The sequence below is a fragment of the Petaurus breviceps genome, unplaced genomic scaffold, assembly GCF_028583685.1.
Source record: "Petaurus breviceps papuanus isolate PSGF00001 unplaced genomic scaffold, PetGlider_PUasm1.0 98, whole genome shotgun sequence".
Lineage (NCBI taxonomy): Eukaryota > Metazoa > Chordata > Mammalia > Diprotodontia > Petauridae > Petaurus > Petaurus breviceps.
This window is the reverse complement of record NW_027187460.1, coordinates 50,580,212-50,605,677: the sequence shown is the minus strand read 5'-3', so window position 1 is coordinate 50,605,677 and position 25,466 is coordinate 50,580,212. Positions and strand designations below refer to the sequence as shown.

The window sequence follows — 25,466 nt, the reverse complement described above, 5'->3', positions numbered from 1 at the left end:
TTGAGATCCTTTCCATATGAACTACTGTTTAGATTTTTGTAATTTTATGAAGTTGATTTTTTTAAAAACAAAATTATAAGGCTTTACATTTACCTCTGTTAAATTTTATCTTATTAATTTTGTCTTAGGTGAGCCTGTTAAGACCTTTTTGGCTCTTAACTGTCATAGAATGTATTTCCCATCATTCCTAGATTTGGGTCATCTGAAAATCTGTCATTTATGCCATCTATACCTTCATCCATGTTATAAATACAAATTCTAAATAGCATGGGGTCAAGGATATGCCACTTGAGACTTTTCTCCAAAATGACATGGAGCCAGTCTCAATCATTGTCCTCCAACACACACCTACTAAAGCCTTGAAAATATACCGCACATGATTCCTTTATAGGAATGTCTTTACTCAGAAGAGGAGATAAATGTTTAAAAGGAAGTCCTTCAGGGTCCATTTTATCAGGATAGGAATTATATATGCTAGTGAACTCTTGCTATGTTCTCATGACTATGCTAGGTACTGTGTGGAGGTAAAAACAACATATATTTGGGTATCAGTCATCAGGAACCCTATAGTATATATGGGGAGAAAATAATATACACACTCCAAATGTGTATATAAATTCTCTATGTCAAATCAAATTAAAAAGCATTTATTAAGTGCCTACTATTTGTCAGGCACCATGCTAAGTGCCAGAGAAACAAAAAGAGGAAAAAATAATTCCTGCTCTCAAGAAGCTAACAATCACATTGGAGAGACAACATGGAAACAACTATGTGCAAAAAAGATCTTTACAAGACCAGCTGGGGGTACTTTCAGAAGAAGCGTACTAGCATTAAGGGGAATCAGGAAAGGCTTCTTGTAGAAGTTGCAACTTTATTTTTTTTTTTAAGCAATTCGGGTTAAGTAACTTGCTCAAGGTTACACGGCCAGTTATTTCTGGGTGTGGTGCTGAGTGTCTGAGCCCGGGATTCGATCTCCAGATCTCCTCAACACTGGAGCCGGTGCTCTTACTTGCTGTGCTAACTGGCCACCCCTGAAGTTGCAACTTTAACCGATGATTTAAAGCCAGCCAGGGTAGCCCAAAGGTAAAAGTAAGTAGGAAGAGAGTTCTAGGTATAAAAAAAATATTCATTTAAATTACAATAGTTAAATTACAATACAAAGTACCAAAATGAATGATGTAAACAATAGTAGGAAAGAGATCAATGTAATTTGGTATAATTAATTTCTCAGAGAATAGATGGTATTTGAACTGGACCTTGAGACACATAGGCTTTCATTCCATTTATATTTATGTTTAAATCATAATTCCATTGTTTCCACAGAAAGATATTAATAGAGGTCAGATGACATCTGAGACTGTAGCTTACTGTGGTCGTTATTCCCTGAAAAATCCAGCTGTTCTCTTTGATTCAGCAGATATTAAGTCAAATGGAATGCCTTATGGAAATATTTCATTATTTCCCTATAATCAGGTAAGTTTTGAGAAAATCACATACTAATTGTATGAGGACATAATAAAAATGAAAATTCTTATAAGTTGGTAAGAGAAAACATTTTCTCTGATTTCATGTCATTTGCACAATTACTGTACTTAATGTTATGTGTTTATAATTTTCAAATTATGATAGCTATCAAAGAAATGGATAAAACAAGATGAAAGAAGCATTAAAAATTATATTGTTCTCAGCAAGTCATTAGTTATTTGAAAAGAACATTAGAGTGACATCATTTAAAATTATGGAATAAAGAAAATCTTTGTAAAGTTTTTTGTCCCACGCTGTTAACTAAAAAGAGATAAACATATACCTAGCAGGAAGGATTCATGTTTTTATTCATTAATTCATAACAACAAACATTAAGTAGCTACCCTACACTAATGCATATTGCTGGGTGCTGGGAAAGATACAAATATAAATAGGACATGAATTACTGGACAAAAATGAAAGAAAATCATAGGCACAGATAAAAATATTTTAATAAATATCATCATAAAAAGAAAACTTTAAGACAAACTTTTATAAGAACACAGCTTTTTTCTTCTTTAAGTATGTAATACTACACTGTAATTATGTTCCCAGTATGAAAATGTATATTGGACTTTTCTGAAGAATGTCCAAATGTAGAAAATAATATGATAATATCATCACATCATGTGATAGCATTATAACATATCATATCAAACCTTCTACTGATTATCTCCATCTGTGCAAGCTGGAGCAGATTTACATGCAAATTAATCTCCTAAAATGTGCTCCTACATTAAACTAAATCACTAAAATCTTTAGTGATTTTAAAAATATTTTTGAATAATTCAATAAAAATTGCCCCAAATTTTAACATAACTCTCAAGTGAACTTAGGAAGTAAATCTTCTCCTGTTGTGCCAAGCATCAAATACTTCCAGAAACAATGTAAAATAATCAGGATAAGTAATGTGATTTGAGATTTTTATAATAACTTTTCATTTCTTTCCTGTTTTTTGGTGTAGTTTTGTCTTGCCTACAAAGGATTCCTGGGAAATCACATTGGCCTAAAATTTCAGTACCAAGACAGTAAAAGAAAGAAAACTAAAAGCACCAGTATGCAATTTTCATTTCCCTTTATTCAAGGTAGCAAGTAAGTATCCTCTGCTTGGACATACATGCTGCATAAAAATATCAAATTCTTCTTATGTGTTATTTTCATGGTCCAGATTCACTATGGGCTCAATTCTTCAATCAAGGATCCAGTGTCTGTGCAGATGCTTCCTTAGAAATCCATGAAAATTCTGTTTAAAAAATAAAGGTCATAAAAGTAAATAAATATTAGTTCAGTATCACTAACACAAATGAATCTGAGTAGAGCCATAATGTGCTGGTAACAAGAGAATCCAAATTAGGTCATGAAAGTAGTTGGTTTGCTTCCTAATTCAAAGAAGAAATACTTGCTACCAGAGCATCACTTTTTAAAAAAACTGACCATTCAAAACTGAATTATATTGGCAAGGGACAGAGAATATAGCACATGACTTTTAGGAAAAAATAAAGGGATATATAAAGTAAATGCTAGAAATTACACTTTCTTTACAGAAAATAAGTTGCAAATACAGAAATGAAAAAGACAAAGAGATTAGATAGACAGACAGAGATAGATAGATAGATAGATAGATAGATAGATAGATAGATAGATAGATAGATAGATAAGCAATGCCTATGGAACTAATAGATTAGCTTCATTCACATTAACAACTCAGAATTCTGTTCAGTTGTGGCTAATGATTTATAATTCCCAATTGTTCTTAAAAGAGTATTTTTATTATTTTTGGATCATGTGCAATATGTTGGTTTTCATATAGTAATCATGAATTTGTATGTACATGATGATGTTTTAAAAGCTACTTTTAAAAATGAAATTTCTCTTTTAATATATTGTTCTTCTCCCAAGCTGCTAGATCTCCTAGCATCATTATTTTAAAAGCATGGAATGATTTCTAGTTTAAGGGAAATAGTAACATCTATTTTCCCCATTTATAGAAATCATTAGATTTTTTTTCTTGAGCTATATGTTTGATATCTTGTTAGGAAAGAGGATATATAGAAATATAATTAAATGCTACTTGTAAAAAAAACAGATAAGAGAAGACAGAGTATATCATTATAGGTTACATTATAATGTCATATTATAGTAATATGCCGTTATTATATTTTAATTATTATATTTAATTGTATAAAGGGAGCTCAAGAAAAGGTATTTCAATAGAGTTTATGGGTAAAGATTGTATGAACCAGTTTAGTCTAGATACTTTCCAACTTCTGACCTTCCTGGCTTATGATACCAACAATATTTGTGTATCTTTCTGTTGTATAAAACTTCATTAAGGCTTTTGAAGCACCCTGTATATGTTGTGATATACATGAGTATCCAAAAAATATATGTGTGTACATATAATACACATGCATATGTATATATGTGTACATGTACATATATATTATACACGTGACTTTTGGTTTGGACCTTTGATTCCATTTATCTACAGAATTTCTGGTAAGGAATCTCCCTCTCCCAATATAGACTGGTACCTTCTCTGCAATTTATAATCTTAAAGAATTGCCTTGGGCAGTTTTGGAAACAGGAAAACCTGGGTAAAGGTCCTGCCTCTGATATGCTAGCTCTGTGTCAGCCTGGGTAACTTACTTAACTTTCCAGTTTTCTAGGCAAATCTGTAATAGAGTTATCTATCCTCATAGTATATATCTATATCTATATCTAGACATATAGATATACATACATAATGTATGTATGTGTGTGCACACACGTGCATTTGAAAGAATGTGTGCGTATGATGTCAATTGTATTTAATTAGACCTATAATTTTATTGGTATAGGGAATTCTTGATCTGAAGACTCTCTCCACCTGCACAGATCAGTAATTTGTTTACAACATAAACTTTAGAGAATTTCCTGAAACACAGAGAAGTTAATTGACCTGCCCATGGTCCCACAGCTAGTATATGTCTGAGGCTAGATTTGAAACTTGACCTTCTTGAATCCAAGGCTAACCTACTATTCACTAGATCATATTATCTCTCACTAGTAATATTACTTCCAAAATAGAAGAATCATGCCCTTCTTCGCATCTTCATGGTATCGGGTATCTAATCCAGTCAAATAAACTTTTAGGTGGAGAAAAAAAAATACAGCAAACATACTGCTAATTTTTGATCCTCTTTGAGATATTACTATCTTTGTTAATATACTATTTGTTCATTCTGATGACACAATATCACTGATATCATTTGGAATTCATTTCAGTTGGACATACACTTGCATAGATCTCCTGTACCTCATACAAGGGAAATACTCTGGAACAAACTTCTTTCTTCAAAGGATCAGTTTGCAAAAAGCATCTGAAGTCCAGTCTTTCTATGTGGATGTCGTATATCTTGGACAGATAGCTACGATCTCAACTCCAGACGGTATTTTGTGTGATTTGCCATTTACGATGTATTAAGCCAAAAAAATACTTTTTAAACATATGTGCAGGTCAGTGGTATTATAAATACAATCTAGTGTCCTTGATAGAATTTTGTTCATTTTAGGACTCAAAAAATTACTGCTAGTACCAGGCATTCAGCTTACTAATATTTCTAGATGGTAGAGTGTAGAGATTAGTATGGCAAAAAGGAAACATTGGGCATGGAGTCAGAAATTCCTCAGTTCAAATTCATTCTCATTTATTAGCTCTGTGACTGAGCAAGTCGCTAATCGCAGTCTCAGTTTTTTCATCTGTAAAATGGGAAAAATAATTACATCTACCTCAAAGGGTGTCATGAAGATCCAGTGAAATAGCATAGATAAAGTGTTTTACAAACCTTAAATCATTATCTAAATGTTAGCTATTTTCTAAGGAGATGCAGTATGGCATTGAAAGCTGGACTCAAACTCAGGAAGACCTGAACTGAAGTTCCACTTCTGACACATACTGGTTGTATGACCCTAGGTATCTCTTAGCCTCAGAAAGCTCTAAGCAACTCTCTTAGGTTATATGTTACAGATTGTAACAGCAAGCACAATAGAGTACCCCAGATGGCTGCTAGCACAGGTTCTTTGATCTGCTTTTCTAAAGGAAAGCAACTCAAAAGAGGTTAACATTCTTACTTTAATCAAACATATATCATTTACCTAGTTCAGGGGAAAATTCAGCACCCTGAACTTCAGAGAAAATACAAACAGAAATTACAAGCAGACAAAAAATACAGAGAAAATAACACAATTAAACAGACAGGACTTCTAGCTGTCTGACCATCACATACCTACATAGTTAGTTACCAGAGAGAGAAATACCAACATCTGGGGTTTCAAAACTGGGGGGCTCGATGGCTGCCCAGAGTCTCATCTGGCCAAATCACACAACTCTTCCCATGAGTGAGCCCCAAAGCAAAACCTCACCTCAGAGGTATATTTAGCCTTCTACAGGGTCAGAGAACATCACAACCCTTATGACTCACTGCCTAATTACAAAGTAACAAGGTGTGGGTGTTCCTGAAAAACAAGCCTCCCCTAAGCAAGCTTCTCCTGTTGGGCTCCTTTTCATCCTTCAGCAAACTTCTCTCACCACAGGATCCATGTGACCACATTCAGCCCACTGGGGGTAGAGTATATTTTCAAATCAGGGAAGGTCCTCAAATTCCCTTACCATTACGCAGAGAAAATACCTACCTGCATTGGTGGAGGGAGTTTCCTTTCCTGGGAGTCCCCTATACCAATGAAATAACAGGTCCAGTCCCTATTATTTCTAGAAAACATTCATTTAAAAAGAGAAAATGGATGTTTTTATTATGACAGACAATAGTTACATATTTATGGAATTCTTCTGCTCATGCACAAATATGCTTGAATTCTTGTACCTCCTTAACTGTTTCATGCGTGGAGGAGCCAACTCTCAAAGTGCAAGTTTGACTTTTTGTGACAAATGACTGAGCTGAAAATCTCAGCTGACATAGGTCATTAATAATGCTCTTGTCCCCTATAAGGAAAAGCCACTTCGGCTAAGCATTCATTAACAAACCTCCTAAACACATACACCCAACTGTATATTTTTCACAGGGGTTACAATAGGAGTAAGTTATTCTGCTCTCAATCAAACACTTTTCACTACTCTTCTTTGAATTGTCTTTAGAACTAGCTGAGAAGCCCTATAAGAAAATCCCTTACACTTCATTGATCCTTGTGCCCACCCCATACTTACCCCTATCCCTCTTTGTGACTGATGACATGTATTCACAAAACAACTGGCACAATGAAGAAGTGTCATCTGCAGTGGTCAAGTAGAGATAAATCAACCAGTCCCCATGGATATGGAAGTGATAGCACCAGCCCCTTTCTCTGCTTTCTCTAACCTTCTGAGCTAACTAATAGACTTTAGAGATTTGGCTACCAATACTTTGATCTGTGTTTTTTTTTCTGTGTTCTTAGATTCTTTATTAATTTGTTTGTTTCCTTTTAGTTTACAGGATTCAATTCCACAATTCCTTGAATTTCACATTTTGTCCCCCTCCATGCCCTTCCCCCACCATGGCAGCTTATAGTTAAGTATAGGATCTGTAAATACTTTCACATTATACATTGGTCAGGTTATAAGGATGGATTGTATCAGCTGGAATGAAAAATGGTAAAGAGGAATAAAACCAAATAAGAGAACGAAAAAGATCAGGTATTTTGCTTCCACCTGGATATAACCTTAGTTCTTTTTCTGGATGCACATTTTTCTCTCCATAATGAGTCTTTGGGATTGACTTATATCACTGCATTGCTGAGAAGAGTCCAGTCTATCAAAGTTGGTCATCACACATACGTTGTGTCTGTAATTGTGTACAAATTTCTCCTGGTTCTACTCTTCTCACTCAGCATCAGTTCTTTTAAACCTCTCCAGGTAAATATGAAGACTGCCTGCTCCTCGTTTCTTATAGCACAATAGTATTCCATAACATGCATATACCACAACTTGTTCAGCCATTCCCCAATTGATGGGCACCCCCTTAATTTCCAATTCTTTGCCACCACAAAAAGAGCTGCTATAAACATTTTTGTGCATATGGGTCTTTCTCCCATTTCTATGATCTCTTTGGGATATAACCCTAGGAGTGGTATTGCTGGATCAAAGGGTACGAAAGTATGTATAGCCCTTTGGGCATAATTCCAGATTGCTCTCCAGAAAGGCTGGATCAGTTCACAACTCCACCAACAATGCATTAGTGTTCCAGTTTGCTCACATCCTCTCCAGCATTTGTCATTTTCCTGTTTTGTCATCTTAGCCAATCTGACTGGTGAGATGTGGTACCGCAGAGTTGTTTTGATTTGCATTTCTCTAATCAATAGTGAATTAGAGTATTTCTTCATGTGCTTATAGATAGCTTTAATTTCTTTCTCTGAAATCTGCCTGTTCATATCCTTTGACCATTTATCAATTGGGGAATGACTTGTATTCTTATAAATTTGACTCAATTCTCTGTATATTTTAGAAATGAGTCCCTTGTCAGAGACATAGGTTGTAAAGATTCTTTCCCAATTTCCTACCTCCCTCTTAATCTTGGTTACATTGTCTTTGTTTGTACAGAAGCTTTTCAATTTCATGTAGTCAAAATTATCCATTTTACATTTTATAATGCTCTCTAATTCTTGTTTCATAATAAAGTCTTTCCCTCTCCACAAGTCTGATAGGTAAACTATTCCTTGTTTTAGGAGACTGCTTACAGTATTAACCTTTACACCTAGGTCATGAACCCATTTAGACTTGATTTTGGTATATGGTGTTAGATAATGGTCTACGCCCAGTTTCTGCCATACTATATTCCAGTTTTCCCAGCAGTTTTTGTCAAAAAGTGAGTTCTTATCCCGAAAACCAGGGTCTGGAGGTTTATCAAACAATACATTACTATAGTCATTGGCTTCTGAATCTCATGTGCCTGATCTATTCCATTGATCCACTCCTCTATTCCTCAGCCAGTACCAAGTAGTTTTGATGACTGCTGCTTTATAATACAGATTGAAATGTGGTAAAGCTAGTCCACCTTCCCTAGCATTTCTTTTCATTAATTCCCTTGATATTCTGGACCATTCTTCCAAATGAAATTTATTACTATTTTTTTCTAGCTCTATAAAGTAGTTTTTTGGTAAATTAATTGGTATGGCACTAAATATATAATTTAATTTAGGTAAAATTGTCATTTTTATTATATTAGCTCGGCCCAGCCACAAGCAATTGATATTTTTCCAATTACTTAGATCTGACTTTATTTGTGTGAAAAGTGTTTTGTTGTTATGATCATACAGGTCCTGGGTTTGTTTTGGCAGGTAGATTCCCAAATATTTTATAATGTCTGCAGTAACTTTAAATGGGATTTCTCTTTCTATTTCTTGCTGTTGAATTTCATTGGAAATATATAGGAATGCCGAGGATTTATGTGGGTTTATTTTATATCCTGCAACTCCTTCTTCACTAATTTTCCCAAATAGTTTGTAGAGTATTGGAATCAATTGCTCTTTAAATGTTTGATAGAATTCACTAGTGAATCCATCTGGCCCTGGAGATTTTTTCCTAGGGAGCTGACTGATGGCTTGTTCAATTTCTTTTTCTGAGATGGGATTATTTAAGTAATTTACTTCCTCTTCAGTTAATCTGGGCAACTTGTATGTTTCTAAATATTCATCCATTTCCCTAAGATTGTCAAATTTATGTGCATATAATTGGGAAAAATAATTCCTAATTATTGTTTTGATTTCCTCTTCATTGGAGGTAGATTCACCCTTTTCATTTTTGATACTCATAATTTGGTTTTCTTCTTTCTTTTTTTTATCATATTGACTAAGGGTCCATCAATTTTGTTGGTTTTTTCATAAAACCAGCTCTCTGTTTTATTTATTAGTTCAATAGTTTTCTTAATTTCAATTTTTAATCTTTCCTTTTGTCTTCGATATTTCTAATTTAGTATTTAATTGGGGATTTTGAATTTGTTCTTTTTCTAGGTTTTTTAATTGCATGCCCAATTCGTTGAGCTCCCTTTTCTCTAATTTAATCACGTATGCACTCAGGGATATAAAACTTCCCCTAAGAACTGCCTTTAATGCATCCCACAGATTTTGGTATGTTTTGTCATCATTATCATTCTCTTGAATGCAATTACTGATTGTTTGTATAATTTCTTGTTTGACCCACTCATTCTTTAGGATTAAATTGTTTAATTTCCAATTAGTTTTTAGTCTGTCTTTCCCTGGCCCTTTATTGTATATAATTTTTATTGCATCATGATCTGAGAATGGTGCATTTAATATTTCTGCCTTACTGTATAGAATTGTGAGGTTTTTATGCCCTAGAACATGGTCAATTTTTGAGTAGGTGCCATGAACCTCTGAGAAGAAAGTATATTCCTTTTTATCCCCATTCAGTTTTCTCCAGAGATCTATCATACCTATCCTCTCTAAAATCCTGTTCACCTCCTTAACTTCTTTCTTGTTTATTTTGAGGTTGGATTTATCAAGTTCAGAGAGGGGGAGATTAAGGTCTCCCACTAGTATAGTTTTGCTATCTATTTCTTCCTCTAATTCCTTTACCTTCACCTCTAGGAATTTGGATGCTACACCACTTGGTGCATATATGGTAAGTGGTGATATTGCTTCATTCTCGATGGTGCCTTTTAACAGGATATAGTTTCCTTCCTTATCTCTTTTAATTAGGTCAATTTTTGCATTTGCTTTATCTGAGATAAGGATTGGTACCCATGCTTTTTTTACTTTAGCTGAGGCATGATATATTTTATTCCAACCTTTTACCTTTACCTTGTGTGTATCCCTCTGTTTCAGATGTGTTTCTTGTAAATAACATATTGTAGGATTATGATTTCTAATCCATTCTGCTATCCATCTCCGTTTTATGGGAGAGTTCATTCCATTCACATTTACAGTTATGATTGTTATCTGTTTCTTTCCCCCCCATCCTATTCCTGCCCCTGTTATTGTTCATATTTTCCCTCCCTTCTCCCTTACCCCCTTAATAGTTTTCCTTTTGACCCCCGCCTCCCTCAGTGTTCCCTTTTTGGCCCCCCTCCCTTTTCCTCCCCTTTCCCCTTACTACTTCCCTCCCTACAAACCACTCCCACCCCCCTTTCGTAACCATTTCCCTCTCCTACTGCCTGTAGGATATTGTTATACTTAATGAAGTATATTCTATTTCTTCTTCACATCAAGAGTGACAGGAACAAATCTCATGCGAAGCTCCTCTCCCTCCCCTCTTTCCCTCTAAAATGATACTTTTTGCGTTTCTTCTCCATAGAGTCCTATGCTTAACTGGTTGTTATTCCCTCCTTGTACCAGAATCAATGAGGGAAAAGCTCCATTGCTTCCCAACTCCCTCCCTTTTTTTCCTCTGCTATACAGTTTTTATGCCTCTATGAGTGACATAATTTACCCTTTTCCACTTCAAGCATTCCCTTTCTTCCATTGCACAGTCCCTTTGTAGCCCTTAAGAAGATTTTTTAAAAAAATTGTCAGTTTGTGTATTTTATAGTCATACCCTCTACTTGTCTATAACCAGTTTGCTCTTATCAAATAGCAGGGTGTGTGTGTGTGTTCTCCTTGTTTACCTTTCTAAGTCACTGTTGTGTCTCGTAATTGGAGGTTGAATTTTCCATTGAGTTCTGGCTTTTTTATCAAGAAGGTCTGGAACTCTGTTATATCATTGAATGACCATCTCTTTGCCTGGAAGAATATGCTCAGTCTCGCTGGGTATGTGATCCTTGGTTGTAACCCGAGCTCTTTTGCCTTCCGGAAAATTGTATTCCACTGCCTCCAATCTTTCAGTGTAGAGGCTGACAAATCCTGTGCAATCCTCACTGTGGACCTTAGATATTTGAATTGTTTCTTTCTGGCCTCTTGACATATTTTCTCTTTTATCTGGTAGTTCTGGAGTTTGGCCACAACATTTCGAGGATATTTCAGTTTGGGATATCTTACAGCAGGTGTCCGGTGAATTCTCTCGATTTCTATTTTGCCCTCAGGTTCTAGTATCTCAGGGCAGTTTTCCTTAACGAGCTCTTGGAAAATGTTGTCCAGGCTCATTTTTTCATCATGATTTTCTGGTAGGCCTATGATTCTCAGATTATCTCTCCTGGATCTGTTTTCCAGGTCAGTTATTTTTTCTTTGAGGTATTTTACCTCTTTTTCTAATTTTTCATTCTTGTTGTTTTGCTTGGTAATTCTTGGTTCCTCATAGAGTTATTTGTTTCCATTTGGTTAATTCTGGTTTTTAGCAAATCATTTTCCTTGGTTAATTTTTGAAGCTCCTTTTCCATATCATACACTTTTCTTTTTAGAGAGATGTTTTCCTCATTATAATGTTTTTCGAATTCTGCTATTTTCTTTTTGAGAGAATTATTCATTTTGTCTTCTATCTCTCTTATTTTGTTTTCAAAGTTCCTTTTGATCTCATCTAGGAGAGCCTTCTGTTCTTGGGACCCATTCCCTGTTGAAGTTTCAGCTTTGGGTGTGGAGTCCACATTGTCTCCCTCTGAGGTTGGTTCCTCCCTCTGAGGATAGTAGGACTCCAGAGTCTTTGTCTTTGTAGTCTGCTTTCTACCCATTTTGATGCACGGTCCTAGCCACGCCCTTCCTCTAAGATCCCAAGCCTTTACTGCAGAAGGTTTTGCCCTGGCCAAGATTTACTATGTTTTCAGGGTCAGAGTGGGGGTTTGGAGCAAGTGGGGTTCACTCTGTCATCCTCTTCTTTGGAGGTCCTAAAAGGGGCTTTTTAAAAAAAATTTCTGGGCTATGAAGTGGTAGCGCCAGGAGTGTTTGCTCTCCAGGACAGGGGCCCCTGTATTTGCTTCTTACCTTGCTCTTTCCAGTCTCAGCCCTTTGGTGATAGACCTGGTAGTGGACCTTGTGGTTGGTGGGAAGACTTGCCCTCTGAGTTGATCAGGCCCCTTTCCGGCCTGCGATCTGCTGCGCCGCGCCTTCCTGGCCTGCATCTGCTGCGCCGCGCCTTCCTGGCCTGTGTCTTGATCTGTCTTTTTAAAGTAAAAATAATCCTTTTAATTTAAGTCTTTTGAACTCCTTGCCTGAAGGTTACTTTTCAGATTTTTACTTTAACAGCTCAGTTTTTTACTTATGAAAGCAATCTGATGATTTCAATTTTAAAGAAATTCAGAATGTAGTATGACAGAAACTGGGCATAGACCATTATCTAACACTGTATACCAAAATCAAGTCTAAATGGGTGCATGATCTAGGTATAAAGGCCGATACTGTAAGCAATCTGGGAAAGCAAGGAATAATTTACCTGTCATATTTATGGAGAGGGGAAGACTTCATGACCTAACAAGAATTAGAGAGCATTATAAAATGCAAAATGGATAATTTTGATTACATTAAATTGAAAAGTTTCTTACTAACAAAGCCAATGTAACCAAGATTAAGAGGGAAGTGGAAAATTGGGAAAAAATTTTTACAACCAATGTCTTTTATAAAGGTCTCATTTCTAAAATATACAGAGAATTGAGTCAAATTTATAAGAATACAAGACATTCCCCAATTGATAAATGGTCAAAGGATATGAACAAGCAGTTTTCAGAGGAAGAAATTAAAGATATATATAAACATATAAAATGCTCTAAATCACTATTGATTAGAGAAATGCAAATCAAAACAACTCTGAGGTACCATATCTCACTAGCCAGATTGGCTAAGATGACAAAACAGGAAAATGACAAATGCTGGAGAGGATGTGGAAAAATTGGAACACTGATGAAGTTTGAACTGATTCAACCATTCTGGAGAGCAATCTGGAATTATGCCCAAAGGGCTATAAAAAATTTCATATCCTTTCACCCAACAATTCCACTTCTAGGGTTGTATCCCAAAGAGATCATAGAAGTGGGAGGAAGACCCATATGCACAAAAATATTTATTGCAGCTCTTTTTGTGGTGGCAAAGAATTGGAAATTAAGGGGGTGCCCATCAATTGGGGAATGGCTAAACAAGTTATGGTATATGAATGTAATGGAATACTATTGTACTATAAGAAACGAGGAGCAGATGGACTTCATATTTACCTGGAGAGGCTTATACAAACTGATGATGAGTAAGAAGAGCAGAACCAAGAGAAATTTTTACACAATTACATATACAACATATGTGTGATGACCAACTTTGATAGATTGGACTCTTCTCAGCAGGGTTATAAGTCAACTCCAAAAGACTCATGATGGAGAGAGACATCTACATTCAGAGAAAGAACTAGAAAGAACAGAGTTTGAATGCAAATTGAAGCAAACTACCTGCTCTCTTTCTTTTTCTCATTTGGTTGTGTTTCCTCTTTCCCATTGTTCATTACATCTGATACAATCCCTCTTTATAACCTTACTAATGTCTAATGTGAAAGTATTTGCAGATCCTATACTTGATTGTATGCCGCCATGAGGCAGGGGAGGGGAGGGAAGGGAAGAAAATTTGAAACTCAAGGAATTGTGGAACTGAATCTTGTAAACTAAAGGTAAACAAACAAATTAATAACGACAAAAAAAAAGAAATTCAGAATCAGCCATGATTCCTATTGTATTTTGTTCATTTGTATTTTCTAGAAGTACCAAAAAGAAGACTTCCAGCATTGTCCAGTAGAGGAATATTTTTAAAACATTTTCAAGTGAAGCAGACTAAAATAGTTAGATCATCTGTGACCATCCAGTACACTGTGACAATGACTTCATGGAACTGTAGTTACAAAATACCTTTACTGGCTGTAGGATTTGCACAGGTAAATAAATCTCCAAGCAGATATAATTCTGACTGTTTAAAAGTAAATATCCATTGGTTTGATAACTGGGTTTTGTCATTGGTGTTGTTAGGTTTTTCTTTTTTCTTTTCTTTCTTTTTTGGCCTTTCTTTATATCCCCAGCACTTAGCATGGTGCCTTGCATGTAGTAGACATTTTCTAAATGATATTAGACTGACTGACATGCCAAGAACTTTCCTGCCTTTATACCTTTTCTCAGACTCCTCTTGTCAGCTCTGGGTCAGAATTGGCAGTGGGACAGGAGGAATCAAGACACAGGTGGAATAAGCCACTAGAGAAGACTGAGTGGATGTTTGAAACCTGAAAAATAAAGTATAGTGTTCACATTATCTAAGACCTGTATCCATAGGTCCAGACAGGAGGGCACAGGCAGAGTATTACTCTGATCGTTCAGGAGGATTTTATGCCAAGAGATCCAGACTAGGTAGAAGGGTACAGGCAGAGTCTGTGTTTATAGTTACGATCAATGGTTTGGGTTTCAAACTTGGCATGAGTAATAATTGGAGAATGGAGCCTCAACAAGGAGCCTGAGAGAAACACTTCAGAGTTTGGCAGAGACAAGTAAACTTACAAACAGTACTCTGTTCTGATTCAAACCATTCTTCATGGAGTGCACCATCAGGAGTAATAGATGTATCCTGCTCTCCCCAATGAAGTAGGTTTCAAGAGGTGTCTATGGTTGATGAATAAAACATAAGCAGGAGACTAGGTACTCTAGGTAGTGCTTATAAATCCAAAAGTAGGCACTCTCCTATATAAATCTTAACCTTTATTCAGTCAGCTCAAATCCCAAGCACTCTATAAAGTTGTCCCTGACCACTCCAGTCCTTAGCAACTACCTGTGTCTTTGCTTTGTTCCTTACTTTTAAAATGAGTATTACTATAACTTAACTCACATTCAAATCAGTTTAAGCTGTTTGGCAGCAGGACTACTGTTGTATTTCTTTTCAGTACACAAAATGTCTTACACGTAATAGTTGCTCAGTAAATATTTGCCAATTGATTGATAGTGGGGCCTACATTAATGAGATTTTGATGGAGTAACTGATTGCCATGTAGATGATTGGATTTGTTTTGGTCTGGTTATTTCAGGCACAGAGGTACAATTTGTGTTGGGTTATGAGACTTTCTGAATGTTTTGAATATTCCTACACTTGTTAGACTCATCTCTAATGTTGTTATGGTGTCATGCCAGGTTGGTATGAAAATTATGTTGCCATTGTCAAAATTAATCATTATAATAAATATTTACCTTGGAATCTTAGGTTATCTCTAACAGCACAGAGAATGAATCAGTGTACAGAGGGATGAGCTGGCCCAGAGAATCACAGATTCGTATCCAAAGAATTCAAGCAGCTTCTCCACCAATACATGGCAGCTTTAACATTCAAGCTTATGGCCATGTACTTAAAGGTATAAGAAAAATGCTTGGGTACTTATTGGTACTTTGGGCAAAATATTACTAAGGATGACTGTAAATTTATAGTTACAAATAAATTTATAATTACTTAGTATAGGCATTATAATAGAGGTGAGTATATATGAATGTTTGTATAAATGGATACACACACATATGCAGCTCATGGTGCATTGGATAGAGCACTGGGCCTGGAATCAGGAAGACCTGAGTTCAAATCTAGCCTCAGACATTTACTAGCTGTGTGCCTTAAATATAAAATGGGAATAATAATAGCACCTAACTCACAGGGTTATTGTAAGAATCAAATGAGATATTTGTGTGTATATGTGTACACACATGCATACACACAAATATATGCATACATATATACACACATATATACCCATGTACCTACAAGCATATATACATGTATGTGTGTGTATGTATGTGTATATGTGTATATATGTATATACACACATAGAGTGGACTAATCATAGCCAATCATTAAGCCAACCATGTCTTAAAAAATTCCCTTTAGTATAATAGTAAAAACATATTTAAGGCTTAACTTTTAATGAAACATTTTATAAAGCAAAACAAGTTTTCACATTAAGCCTTCGATTATCCATTCCTTCTCCATTTATCTCATCATATAATAAATCAGCTATTATTACCAATGATGTTTACTTATGTTATCAACAAAACTTAATATCTTAATGAAAGGTATAAAAGCCAAGGCTCAGGTTTAAGTGAGACATCTTATGAGGCTGAAAATACCTGAACTCTGGGGAAAATCGACCTGTTGAGTTTATTTTTAATATACTGAAAGAGAGAAAGAGAGAGACAAACACACAGACAGAAAGAATATTAAGAATTTACTATGGGTCAGACACTGCTAATTACTGGGAATACAAATTCAAATAGAAAGACAGTCCTTGCTCTCTATTCTATTTAGGTAAGTCAGCACATAAAAGGAAGTTGAAAGGGGTGGGAAGAGAGGTGAAGAAGTCATGGAGTCATGGACTGAACTTTGTATAAAGAGAATGTGACTGATGTGGATACTTCATCAAAAAGAGGTTTCAGGAAGAAACTCGCCAGTTGGAGGAGGAGGCCACAAGGGTGGAGTTGTTGCCAGTGGAAGAAAGCAGCTGGGATGGAGGTGGAAAAGTGCCTGGGTTGAGCCACGATTGAAGTGAGGATGACTGGTGTGGGTGTTTCCTCAGATGGAGGTGGAACTGGTAGAGGACATTTGGATTGACAGTAATATATAATGCAAACTTGTTGAAAAGTTGAAAACATGTTGAAAACATTTTGTGAATTCATAACATCTGCTGTTTGCTTTCCTTGTCTATACACAGGTTTATCCACCGACATTTCAGCTGTGGATTTACAGTATGCACTCCAAAGTATTCCAGAAATGGGCCAAGTTTCAGTGACAAGAGAAGGAAGCTGTGCTGGGTATTCATGGAAAATCAAATGGAAAAGTGCATGTGGAAAGCAGAATCTTCTGCAGGTTCTGTCAAATCTGGATTGATTTCAGGGTTCTTCTAGATCAGATATTCTATATCAGGCAGGACAGTTGGGATTTTGCAGTTTGTCCTGTATAGACAGTTAGCTTAGAGCAGGTGTGGACCTTGAGCACACAGGTGGTGTTCTAGATCCTTAAGGCCGCACTTAAGGATCTAGAAGGCCACATGTCACCTCAAGGCACAGGTTCCTGACCCCTGCAACTAGAGTATGCTAGTTTAACAAACATTTTTGGAGCACCTACTATAAAGCAGGCACTGTTATATGTAGGGTATACAATGCCAGAAACAAAACAGCCCCTGCTTTTGATAGCACTCACATTCTACAGATGCAATGCAATATGAGTACCAGCTATAATAAAGGTCAGGAACCAAAGGGGCCAAAGGGCAGACAAATAACTAGAAGAACTCGAGGAGGGAGGAGGCAGTAGTAACTGAGGGGAGGAAGTCAGGATGGTGATGGAGCTGAGCCTTCACCATGTTATTGATGACTCCAGAGCCGAGCCTTTGGGAAGTGAAAGGATGTTAACAAGTGGAGATTGGGAGGAAGTACATTCCAGAGATGGAGGACGGCCTATCCCAGGGATAGGCAACCTGAGGCCTCAAGGCTACATGCGGCCCTCTAAGTCCTCAAGTGTGGCCTTTTGACGGAATTCAAACTTCACAGAGCAAATCCTTTTATTATTAATAAATAATAATAATATAATCCTTAATAATTCTTTTATCATTAATTCTTTCATTCTTGCTATTAATTCATTATTATTACTTATTAATCAGTTATTACTTAATTGTATAATAATCGATAAATTATTAATTACTATTAATTTATTACTATTATGCTTTTTATTATTCATAAATAATAATAAATTACTCCTTAATAATAAGAGGATTTGCTCTATGAAGTTTGGATTCCATCAAAGGGTCACACTTGAGGACCTAGAGGGCCACATGTGACCTCAAGGCTGACGGTTCCCCACTCCTGGCATATGCAAACACACAGGAGGAGAGGGAAAGATATAATAATAATAATAGCTGGCATGTATATAGTACTTTAAGGTTTACTAAGCATTTTACATATGTCACATTACTTGATCTTTATAGCCACCTATGAAGTGGGCACTATTACTATAGCCATTTTACAGATGAGGAAACTGAGGCTGAGAGAGGTTCAGTGAATTTTCCAAGGTTTCACAGCTAGTAAGTGAAGGAGGAATTGAAATTGAGTCTTCATGACTCTGTGTGGCATTCTGTTCACTGTGCTAATTAGTTGCTCCAAAGACGTGATCAAAGAATAGATAGTAGCCTCATCTGGCTGAAATATAGAAGGGAATAATGTGAATTAAAAATAGAAATGAAAGTTGAAGCCAGATTGTAGGTAGCCTGAATATCAGGCTAAGGGGTTCATTTTGTTGGTGGTAGTGGTGCTTTGTTGTTTTAAACAAGGGAGAGACATAGTTAGACCGGTGCTTTTGGAGTGTTATTATGAAGGCAATTAAGTGACAAAGTGAATACAGCATTGGAGCTAAATTCAAGAAGACATGAGTTGAAATTCAGCCTCTGACACCTCTAGCTTGTGACCCTAGTTAAGTCACTTCCCCTCAGTTATTTCAACTGTAAAATGAAGATAATAGTAACACCTACCTCTCAGGCTTTTATGAGGATAAAATGAAATAATATTTGAAAAGTGCTTTAAAAATATTAAAGTCCTTCATCAATTATAATCATTAACTATTATTCTGTTATCTGCAAGGAAAGATTGGAAAGGGAAGGGACTAGTGGCAGGAAGATAAATCATGAAACTAGCAGAATAGTCTGGCTAACAGGTAATGACACCGAAGATTAGATTGGTAGCTATATGAACAGAGAAGGGAAGACATCCTGTGAGATAATATTGACAGGATCTTGCAACTGATTAGATTTGGGAGAAGAGGAGGAAGGAAGACTGGGGAGAGAGGGAGAAACACTCAAAGATATCACCAAGGTTGCAAACCCAGGGGATGAGGATGGCAGTGCTCTCAATGGAGATAAAAATTAGGAAAGGTGGATTTAGAGGGCATGATGAGTTCATTTTAGAATATGTAGAGTTCAAGGTGCTGATAGGACATTTAGGTATAAATGTGGAATAGACAATTGCCAGTCCTGTACTGCAGTTTAGGATACAAATTAGGTATGAATTTATATTTGGGAATCATTGATATTGAGATATTCAATCAACCCACAGAATCTCATGAGCTCCTTAGAGAAGAGATCAAAGAAATAAAAGAGTAAGGTGCCAGGAACAGTGATTGGGGTAGAGAGTGTTGCAAAGTAGTACGTGGATGATGATTCAGAAGTCACTGAGAAGAAGCAGTCATGCTGATAGGATGAGAATCAGGAGAAAGTCACGTCATGGAATTCAAAGGAGAAGAGAGTATCTAGGGAAATGTGTGCTATAGAGAAGTCAAAAAGAATGAAAACTTAGAAAGATAAAGGAATTTTCACATTTTGAGAGAGTGGTTTCAATAGAATGCTGGAATTGAAAGTTAGATTTTAAGGGACTGGTAAGCGAGCATGTGGTAAGGATATGGGGCAATGAGTATAGGCCACTCTTGCTAGGAATTTCACTGTTAAAGGAGTGATAAGTGAAGTGAGATAAGTAGAAGAGATTGTATAGTCATGTGAAACATTTTAAAGATGAGGAATAACTGGGCATGTTTGTGGGCAATAGTAAAGGAGCCAGTAGATGGAAAGATGTTGAAGACATGGAAGAGAGAGAATAAATAAATAGAAAAGCATTTATCAAGCACTTTGTATCAAACATTTTGCTAAATGTTGGGGATATAAATATAGTCAAAGACAGTTCCTATTCTCAAGGAGCTTTTATTCTTTTTAAAAAATTTTTAAAATTTATTTCACTGAGTATTTCCTAATTACTTAAAAAAAACAATTTCCTGCTGTTACCATAACAATGGTCCTATGCTACTTTTCCTAGTAGGATAGAATATAATCGTTTCTAAAATGCATATATTATCAAAGAATATTAACATAATAATTAAAACCATTCTATATTTATTTTCTCTCTTTAATTTGTTCTTCCCATATTTAAAATTAATGATTTAGAAAAAAACAGGGAATGTAGCATGTCAGCATTTATTATATGGTCTTTCTTTCTTATTGAGTAATTATATATAAAAACAGATTGAAGATTTCAACATCACTGGAGAAGAGGCTAATGTTACAGTTACAAAGATAACTGAAGGTGGCCTATTCAGACAACACATACTAGGAGACCTACTTCGTACAGCCAACCAGCAGCCACAGGTATTTATGAAATTCTCTTCATGTAGTATTTGTCTTCCTTATGAATGGGAGGGGGGAAGAGAAATTTAAAATACATTTGAGAAATAAAATATTACATATATACATACACATGTGCAAATATGTGTATGTGTGTATATATGTGTGTATATGTATGTTGTACACACACACACACACACACACACACACCATGTGTTAACATTGGGTTAACCCAATAATTTTTTATGGCTTGTGGAAGAATAGTATGAGGTATGATTTGTAACCCCATGATTTTTTATTGGAAGGTTGAAGTTTATATCAATGGACTTCCAGCTAAATGTTCTGGTAACTGTGGATATAAATGGGATCCTCTGAACACTCCCATAATTTTGGGCACAAGTCCTACTCAAGGTAATTTCCTCTTATGTTTTGTATTTGGTGTAGAAGGAACACTATCACTGAAAGGGTAACTCAGTTGAAAACTGTGTCTAACAATGTCACTCCAAAGAGTCAGACAGTCCACACATACTAGAAAAAATCATGAGAGTGTGAAGTCCTTTGAGCAAAAAAAACAAAGGAAATGAGGTTAATTACTTATCATTGAAAAGAGACCTCCCCTTTGAAGCTAAACCCATTATTTTGTATCTCTCTACTTTCAAGCTGGCAAAATTTATCTCTTTTAAATTTCATTTCATACATTGACACATCTTTTTTCATCCATGCAGATAATTGCATTAATTAGCAACTCTCTTCATCTGTGACCATTTTTTCTAGTGCATTTATTATTAAAGGGATTGTAACATAACCATTGTTTTCTCATAAAAAGTCAATGATCAGGTTAGAGAACTGATGAATGAGTGGGACCAGAGCTATTGCTGAGAGCTGTAGAGCACACATTTTATCTTTTCATCAAAGAAATGTTTTGATAGTGCTTAGAAGAAATGATGAAGTATAATTTGTGTCTGCCTAATGTTCCCCAGAATTAAAATTAGCTAGCATCAGTATTGTAAGGAAGAAGAGAACTCCTTTTTTTCAAATACCAATAAATAAGCTTAGTGTAAAAAACATTTCCAATTTTCTTTGGGTGAAGCTCCTTATCCTGGCACCATTACTTTGTGCTATTTTTACATTAGTTGTAAGGAATGTTTGGCATTTTTACAAGTAATGCATCTTTCTGGGGAAAGCATGTATTCTTCAGGGCTTTTATAAGTATTTCAGTTCACTTCAAGATAATTCACATTGTACAAACCTCCCAGTATAATTAAGATGATGTGCCACGAGTCCATCATTGTCTTTTAATCTCTTGTTTACATTTATTTTTTTTAAAGCAATTGGGGTTAAGTAACTTGCTCAAGGTTACACGGCCAGTTATTTCTGGGCATGGTGGTAAGTATCTGAGCCCAGATTCGATCCCAGGTTATCCCGACTCAGGGGCCGGTGCTCTTACTCACTGTGCTACCTGACTGCCCCTGTTTATGTTTATTTTTGCACCTGTCCCTGTTACTTGATAATATATTTCATTTTTTTGTTTTCATTTAGACATGATTATGTTCACTTAGGGGAGTCTTAGTATGAAAACTTCCTGGTAGAAGAGAGTTCCTGGGGCACTGAGAAGTTTAATGCTCATAGTCTGTTTGTCACTGAGTGTGTGTTACAGGCAGGACTTGAACCCTGATCTTTCTTGTTTGTGAGGCTTCTCTCTATACTATGCAAAGCTGCCTTGGCATATATGTGTGTGAGTGTGTGTATGTGTTTGGATATATATATATGCCAATTATGTTCGTGTGGCTGACCCTGAAGCCAGGAAGACTTAAATTCAAATCCCACCTCCAACACATACTGGCTGTGTGACAATGGGAGTATCATTTAAACTGTTGGTGATCTAGCAAAATCTCTAGAACTGTAAGTTTCAGAGTAGGTGCTGACCTGTATCAGAGAAAGGAGTTTCCTCATTTGGAAATCAACTGTACCAATAAATCTTCAAATTCAGTCCCTGTCCCCAAACCTGTATTCAAAATAGGAAAACAGTTTCTTCCACTATAAATAAAAGTAACTTGCTTAATCAATTTCCTGAAGAAATAATCTTCCAGACAGCTAGGTAGTGCAGTGAATAGAGCACCAGCCCTGGAATCAGAAGAACTAAAGTTCAAATCTGGCCTCAGAAACTTAACACTTACTAGCCATGTGACCTTGGGCAAGTCACTTAACCCCAATTGTCCCTCCAAAAAAGCAAAAAATAAAAAAAATTTTTTTAAAGAAATGATCTTCCTTCTCTTATTTTAATAAGTATTTAGTTCCTATATTTTTACTCCTATTAAACTCTATGCTGTCATGGTTTCTTCAGTGGTTTTATATATATATATATATATATACACATATATATGTATGTGTTTATATATATATATATATATATATATATATATTAGGTTATGCACTGAGCAATGTAGAGTAATTAGCATTTTTATTACTCAAAATATATTTTAATCCCTAATTAGATTTACTTTTTGTTTCACTGTTTACATTTTAATGAAATTTTCCCCTCCATTAAAATGCAGTTTAATAATACCAGACTCCATTTTTTAGCATCTTAATTTAATCTTTCCAGGATCATATGAAGAAAAAACAATTCTAACAATATCAGGCTCTGGATTCTCTTCAAATCCAGCAACATCAGTTGCTGTTGGTTCAGTAGATTGTCCTATTCTTTCTGCTTCTGGTAAGCCACATATTTTTAACATATAAATTTTATGATGAAATGAAATCAAATTGGAATATTAAAATAATAATTATTCTGCAGAAGCAAGATGAAATTGGAAATGTGTTGGATTATGGCTTTCCTCTTTCAATTTAGGTTCCTCTATCAAACTGGGTTCCTTTACTGTAATGGATGGAAATCTTAACCTCCATATTTTGCTGATTTCTTACCCCATAAACCCGCCAGTTAAAATCTTACTTTGTCTCAATTGTGCCTTATGAACACCAGTGTGGAATATTTGTCTGCCCTATTGTTTTTCTTGTGGTGCCTAGTATTTTTCTCTAACGATGTCATTGTCAGCTGTCATAATAGGACACAGTTAAGTTGTCTGTCTTAAAATAATAACTAGCATTTATACAGCATTTTATGGTTTGCAAAGAGCTTTATGTATGTATGCTATCTCATTTGATTCTTACAACCACCTTGTGAAGTCAATGCTGTTGTTATTATTATTTTACAAATGAGGAAATTGAGGCTGAGAAGTTAAATGACTTACTGAGTCACACAACTAATAAATATCTAAAGCAAGACTCAAATGTAGGTCTTCCAGATTCCAAGTCCAACACTCTGTCCATTATACTATCTAGTTGCCTCATCCAACCTCTTTTCCCCCTTGACTCCCATTATGAATCTCTAATTCAATTTTGTTTTTAAAAATCATGTTGGCCATATGCCATAATGCCACCATTGTGGTGGGAGCAAATAGAGAGAAATTGGAGGAAGGGAGTATAAACTAAAAAGTTTGGTTGTGAAGAAGAGGAGAATGACAACTTAAGGAGCTAATAAGGTCAAGGGAAAGTTTAGAGGTATCCCTGTACAGAGCAAAACAATGCAAGACATATTAGGGCACAATAACAAGAAAATTGAATGAATGCTTCTGTAATTTTAGCTAGCAAAAATTACTGATTTGCTTTTTTTAACACAAAGAAAAGTCATATCTTTTTTTTTAAAGCAATCAGGTTTAAGTAACTTGCTCAAGGTTACACAGCCAGTTATTTCTGGGTGTGGTGCTCAGCTACTGAGCCCGGGATTCAATCTCCAGGTCATCCCGACACTGGAGCCGGTGCTCTCACTCACTGTGCTACCTGGCCACCCCAAAATGTCATATCTTTTAAGGAAGTGCAAGAAACTTCCCAATTTTTTTGTTTTGTATTAATGATAAGAAAGATATAAAGTACTCAGCACATTTTAAGTAAATGTTAACTGTGATAACAATTAGAATAACAACAATAATTTTATGAGTAGGGAAAGAATTAGTGGATTTTTATAGGTTTTAAAAAATTTATAGGTTTAAAAAACCTATTTACTTTTCAAGCCTGTGCTGTCTTTGTAGGGTAATGAACCCCACAAATGCTTATTTCCCTTAAAAATTCTTTAACACCGTTCTGGCCTCAGATACTTAACATCCACACAAAATAACTGGCCATGTAACCTTGAACAAGTTACTTAACCCCAATTGCTTTAAAAAAATTCTTTAACATAGATTTTGGGGAAAATCTTCATTTCTAATTGGGATCCCTAATTTAACATTCTGGAATTTAATGAACAAGTTTAGTCACCCTCTGCTATGTATGGGCTTTATGATTTTATAGACTCTGACAATCTTCCTGGTCCCATGTGCCTGGGGACACAAAATAATTTTAACCCACCCTCAGAGGCAACATCCTCTTGATTATTTTGGTCACCCCTCTCTAGATTTGGTCCAGCAGTTTAATGCCTTCTTGTAGGTACAACAATCAGAACTGGACATTGTGTTTCAGGCATAGATTCACCGTAATTCTATACAAAGAGTTACCTATGTGTGCTGTTTAGTTCTTAGTTCCTTTCCTGATAATCCCAGCATTATTTTGTCTCCCCCAAAATAGTGTGATGCATTGTTTTGTCAGGGATCACCAACGCCAATGTACCATATAAAGTATATTATCTCTTTTCAATAAATTAATTGAACTGTTTTTTTTCCTTTTGTCTAATAAAGTCTGTGAATGTACCTGCTGTTTGAAATTTACTTCACAGAAAACAGTAAGAGTTTGTTGAGAACACACTGCAGTTTTTTCATTAGAGTAATGGCTGACTGGCTTTCATGGAACATCTCATAGAGAATCTCACAACTCAGTGCAAGTTTTAAGCTTTAATAACAATTTAATAGCTATTTTAATAGCACATACCTCCCAGTGTTGTTGCTTTTAA

The 25,466-nt window shown here is 35.7% G+C and overlaps 1 protein-coding gene across 1 annotated transcript in view; it reads left to right on the top strand.

The window, feature by feature from the left end:
- The window catches only part of PKHD1L1 (PKHD1 like 1), a 222,093-nt gene that overhangs the window by 68,558 nt on the left and 128,069 nt on the right, over nucleotides 1-25,466 (top strand). Inside the window, exons 20-28 of the mRNA XM_069081363.1 lie at nucleotides 1,324-1,473; nucleotides 2,489-2,616; nucleotides 4,792-4,955; nucleotides 14,112-14,284; nucleotides 15,589-15,736; nucleotides 17,081-17,235; nucleotides 20,426-20,548; nucleotides 20,830-20,935; nucleotides 23,130-23,240. Of these exons, the coding sequence (XP_068937464.1) occupies nucleotides 1,324-1,473; nucleotides 2,489-2,616; nucleotides 4,792-4,955; nucleotides 14,112-14,284; nucleotides 15,589-15,736; nucleotides 17,081-17,235; nucleotides 20,426-20,548; nucleotides 20,830-20,935; nucleotides 23,130-23,240 (1,258 nt within the window). The remainder of the gene's footprint in view (nucleotides 1-1,323; nucleotides 1,474-2,488; nucleotides 2,617-4,791; nucleotides 4,956-14,111; nucleotides 14,285-15,588; nucleotides 15,737-17,080; nucleotides 17,236-20,425; nucleotides 20,549-20,829; nucleotides 20,936-23,129; nucleotides 23,241-25,466) is intronic.